Below are 5,463 nucleotides of genomic sequence, written 5' to 3'. Positions count from 1 at the left end.
TTTTTCGATTTGACAGTCCGTTTTTGATCTGCAGGAAAAAAACTTCAAAAAGGTTGCAATTTTTGAATATAGGAAAAATATTCTAGTACAGGGTAATTTGCATTAGATGTAACAACAACCTAGGCGTGTAGGTTGCACTCAGACAAAAACAAAATCGTATAACTAACACTGCCAGACCCATTCCGACAGCCATTTTTTTTGCCAGACACCTTAAAGCTTTGAAAAAAATAGTTTAACTTTACTTATTTTCTCAAGCTTCATTTTTATATATGATACTCAGGGAACTAATTCAATAAATGTTTGTAAGCTGCCAGACCCGTGGGATGGGCCTGACACCTTGCCAGACACGTCCAAATGACTCTAGATGCGATTGTTCAAAATGTGGTTTTCGACTCGTGTCTTGATACTCTTTCGAGCCCTGAAGTCAAAATGTGTTATAAATTTTTTCCCAGACCTCCATATAACAAAATCTAACTTTCCCGTATACTAAAATCCGTGTCTGGCAAGGTGTTAGGCCCATCCGACGGGTCTGGCAGCTTACAAAAATTAATGTATTAGTTCCCTGAGTATCATATATAAAAATCAGCCTTGAGAAAATAAGAAAAGTAACTACGTATATTTCGTACCTTTAGCACCTGTTAGTGGTAAAATGGCCGTCGGCACAAGATAGCCAGTATCCATACACTAATAGTATGTCCTAGCACTACGTAATTCCATACATTTTTTTCTTGAGAAAATAAGTAATGTCTGGCGGCCCTGGGATCTTGGACGTATTGAAAATTCATAAAGGAAAAATTAAAATACTTCCAATATTCTGGTATTCAGATGACTTCTAAGAAATAACAAAATTAGCAAAAAATTTACTAATACATACTTGTATTTGTTTTGTTTTTCGATTTCGATGCAACAACCTGGGAAAATTTTGTTTTATTAAGATTCAAAAGACTATACATTCAACTATACTTTCAAATTTACAAAATTTGTATGCAATTTTTTTTTAGAGGACTTTGAACACAAAATGACACGTTTGTCTTCAAATATCAATATCCTTGTACAAAATAATAAAAAAAATCATGTGTGCAATTCACACGTGGTTGAAGTGAAACCTTAAAAATCATTTTAAAAAAATCGAAAAAATATAACTTTTTTTTATTCCATCACTTTTTTTATATGACAACCTACAATAAATTTTATAACATCTAAAAGCTTATTGTTTTAGCTCAAAATATTTATATCGACCATGTCTATAAAACCTCTACAAAAAGAGCTAGAATTTTTTTAACCCAATTAGTTTTCATAAAAAAAGCAAAACAATCAATCTCTTTTCTCTTCTAAAGCCATTAAATCCATTTTTTTAAAGATAACCTATAATAAATTTTTTATCATTATTATTTCACCTTTTATATGACGCTTCAATCATATATTTCTACCATACAATATTTCTACCTACAAAAAAATAAGAATTTTTTAAAGCCAACCATGTCGAAATTTCAAACTGAGATTACGGTACTTCCTCTACTGCTGGCTGGTCATCGGCAACAAATCTTCACAGGTGTTTTGAGGTATTTTTCAATTAAAGATTATATAACTTGTAGAGCATGTACCGTTATGTGTGATATATTAAATGAAAGGTGATATTATCAGCATGCGTATTAAAGTTAAATAAATTTGTTATGTACTCTAGATCAAAAGATATGACGTGTTGAAAAGAAAACCGTTATCTCAGAATTTTTAATATGAAATTAATTGAAATTTTGCACATCATAATTTATTTAATTACCTATCTACTGTAAAAATTTCATTCATCTATCTATTTAAACAAAAAAGTTATGATCAATTGATTTTTCGTGTCGCTTTTTCGTTTCACCTTGTTTTAAATCACTACGATACTAAAGAAGTTTTCACTTCAATAAAAAAGAAAGGATGAAACATTTTCTTTAACTTCAATCTAGTCCTTTTTTAGTTTGACTCTGCTTCGATAAACTTTTGGGTTGCTAATGAATTTGCCTACGAATTTACGAAGATGCAAATTTATAATTTCATTCTTGTTTTTTTTTTTTTTTGAATTTCTATTGTTAAGCTGGTATTTCATGAGAAATTCTTAGATTATTTTGCCAAAAGATAGGTAATTCTCATTGTAGGACTTGTTAAAAGTTAAACATTCTTCATAATAGTCTTCTTATCTATTTAATTATTTTAAAAATATTTTACAATGTCATTTGAAACCTAACTTTGTCATAACTTCCAAAAATAAAACATTCTTTTACTTTCCTTTTCAAAAGCCAGAGAATACCTTCATATTTTTGCAAACATCTTTTTATCTTCACAAAATAAAATAAAACAAAAAATGTCGCGTGAGAAGAAAAATTTATTTTTCCCATCATTAAAAACCATTCAAGACAGATAAAATGACACCAAATGAGTTTGTAGATACAATCACTTTTCATCTTACTTAAATTAATTTAGTGTGAAGGTAAATTATATTTCTTAAGCTTTATTGAAATTATTTTTTTTTAATTCAAACATAAATGTTTTTAAGAACTCTTACCACCCACCTTTTCCCCAGCCAGATTGTGATCCGGTATTAGCAGAGCTGCTAGCCCAAGATCCACCAAGTGATCCACCAGCATAACGTCCACTTCCATAACCTGAACCCCCGCTAATGCCATGAGAAGAGCTTCCACCTTGATATAATCCAGAACTATAACCACTTCCTGTTGATAACCCGCTTCCAAAACCTGGTGCATGATTAGAAGAGCTGCCACCAAAGCTACCCACATTTTGGTAACCAGATGATCGACTTATGCCTCCAATGCTGCCACTATGTCCTTGATGATAATTATGGGATCCACCACTTGAGATTGGTGAAATGCTGGTATATTTCTGGCCTTGACCTTGACCATAACCATAACCAGCAGCAACTCCTTGTGGATATGAAAAGCTTCCTTGTGTCTGACCAAAAGAAGAACTTCCTCCATGTGAACCAACATTCAAAACGTGACTAGGTCTATAACTGATAGCAGAAGAGGTCTTAAGACCTGATGAGAATCCACCTTGTCCATGTCCTTGACCGTAAGATGAACCAATTGATCCATGAGAAGCTCCTGAGTAAGATGGACCCCTGATTTGTCCCTGAGAATAGCCTGAATTTCTTGCACCAAATGAACTACCATGAGAAGATCCTTGGGAAATACTTGATTGTCCTGCATTCCATCCAGATCCCGAAGAAATGACCCTAACGGGTCCTTGAGATACACCGGAATATCCAGAATTTGAACCACTGCCATGAGAATAACCTCCAAATCCAGATGAAGAACCTCCACCAACTATATGGGAAACACCAGAATGTCCAGAATTCCAGCCACTTCCATGTGAAGATCCTCCAATTCCAGCTGATGAGCCTACAAATTGGTTTGGAGATGCAATAGAATGACCTCCCCCAAATCCGCTGCCATGAGAAGCTGCTCCTGAAGAGCCAATCAGTGATCCACTGAAAGATCCTCCACCAAATCCAATAGAACTTCCACTATTACTTAATGCAGAAGATTGGGCAACACCAAATCCACCATGAGAGTTTCCAGACCCATGTCCATGGCTCGAACCACCTGAAGGAATGTATCCTCGTCCACCAGCATTAGCAACTGCTAAATATGCCAAAAAACAAATGAATGCCTGTGAAATAATTGAAAACAAATAATAAGTTTATTGAAATTATCCTTAGAGTTAATTCTTACTTTCATGTTGAGAGTTCTACAGTTTTTATGATTTTTAAGAATCTTTGATGACTGCTGGCAATTTTGGATTTCGGAATTGCTTTTATATCAAAATGAAAAATATCTTCAATCTTCTGAAAACTATTTTAGTTCTAAATTTTTTGACCACGAAAATTAAATTCGCAACAATAAATTTGAACATAACTACTCATTAATTTTTGCCCAGGGAAATCCCACGAACCAATTAAGACAAAAGAACTATTTTATTTTGCTATTGTATCAAATTGCATCCTATTATTGATACAATCGCTTAATTTAAGGTCTTAGATACAGTGAAACCTCTCTTATGACGATATACAAAAACGGTGTGTTAACACTCCAAAATAATTTTTAACACGGCCATGATCATGGAAATATAAGTTGTCTTTTATTATAAAACGTTTTATCACCTATGAAATAATAAAACTGTTACAATAAAAGACAACTTATATTTCATTTTTACTTGCTCTATAGGGCAAGTATTGGTTTCGTGTCGAAAAAAAAATTTGAGGTTTTAATCAAAACCAACATTACGATGATGGAGAATTTCAAAAAAGTGGGTCTCGCAATTCCGTCCGTGCGTCTGTACGTCTGTGCGTCTGTGCGTCTGTGCGGTTGTGCGTCCATCTGTACACATTTCCACAGCCTAAACGGGTGGACGGATTTTCTTCAAATTTGGTACAGATGATTTTTATAGAATTCTGAAAGTTGGTTTTTTTTTGTTTTTTTATATCTCGTTTAGAACGTATACCTCCCATACAAAAAAATACGATATTGCGAATTTCTCGGAAACGACTCTAACGATTTTGATTAAACTTTGTATACGTAATATTTAAAGCAGTGGCAATAAAACTGCATTTTTATTTTTTCTCAAAAAAGTCAAATAACAAAAAAAATTTTTTTTTCATGCCCTAAATGTCGGCTCTTCCTCAATATCAATTTTTTTTTTTAATTTAGAGCCAGCTTTTAAAATCTACAAGTAGACTAACATAAAAGTGCTTTGAACTGCAAGAGCAAGTACGTGCGACCCCAGTCGTGCATTTTATTTTAAAATGGTGGTAAAACATTTCTACCAATTGTATAGTTCAAACATAAACGGTCACTAAGGCGTATGTGGAACATTTTCTTAGACAAAAATAAATTTCTGCTGTCGATTAATTTTAGAATAAGAAGAAAACATAAAAAAATATTTCTGTTTTGTGGACAGTTAGGTACTTCAGTCCAGATAATACGTTTGAAATATTAATTTTTTTTTTTAATTTAATCTTTTTTTTTCTGAAAAATATTCATATTCCTATACACTTATGGGGGAAAAAAAGAACGAATCTAGGAAATTTTCGTATTATTTAGTTATTTTTGAGGGACAGTATTCCAGTTAAAAATGTTCAAATTTAAAATTTATAAAAGAATTTGAAAGCTCCATTACTAGATATTTCAGATCTTTAAGTGGAATATTTTTAAAAACCACGTAGCTAGTCTTAAAAATAGCCCCCAATCAAAAATTTGAATTTTTTATTCGAGATAGCTAACAGTGAGCAATGAGGTATAATGGTGGTGGTTCTCTCAATTCTGTCTGTCTGTATCTATCCCGACCTTAAAGCCAAACCTCTTACTATCTTGATTAAAAAAAAAACGAATACCTACTGCGGGTCAAAAGGTCTTGCTTTTGAAAGAAAAGTAATATTTTTTGAACCGTCATAGAACCGTTTTC

At 32.7% G+C, this 5,463-nt stretch overlaps 1 protein-coding gene across 1 annotated transcript; it reads right to left on the bottom strand.

Moving 5' to 3' along the window:
- Nucleotides 1-2,544: 2,544 nt before the first annotated feature.
- On the bottom strand, nt 2,545-3,740 carry LOC129909566 (keratin, type I cytoskeletal 9-like). Its single transcript, XM_055986640.1, has 2 exons — nt 3,735-3,740; nt 2,545-3,672 (listed from the first exon to the last, which is right to left on the bottom strand). Exons 1-2 carry the CDS (start codon nt 3,738-3,740, stop codon nt 2,545-2,547), a joined length of 1,134 nt encoding a protein of 377 aa, XP_055842615.1.
- Nucleotides 3,741-5,463: the final 1,723 nt, after the last annotated feature.

This window comes from Episyrphus balteatus, chromosome 2, assembly GCF_945859705.1.
Source record: "Episyrphus balteatus chromosome 2, idEpiBalt1.1, whole genome shotgun sequence".
NCBI classification, from domain to species: Eukaryota; Metazoa; Arthropoda; class Insecta; order Diptera; family Syrphidae; genus Episyrphus; species Episyrphus balteatus.
Note: the sequence above shows the minus strand (reverse complement) of the source record. Positions and strands in the feature narration are given on the sequence as shown.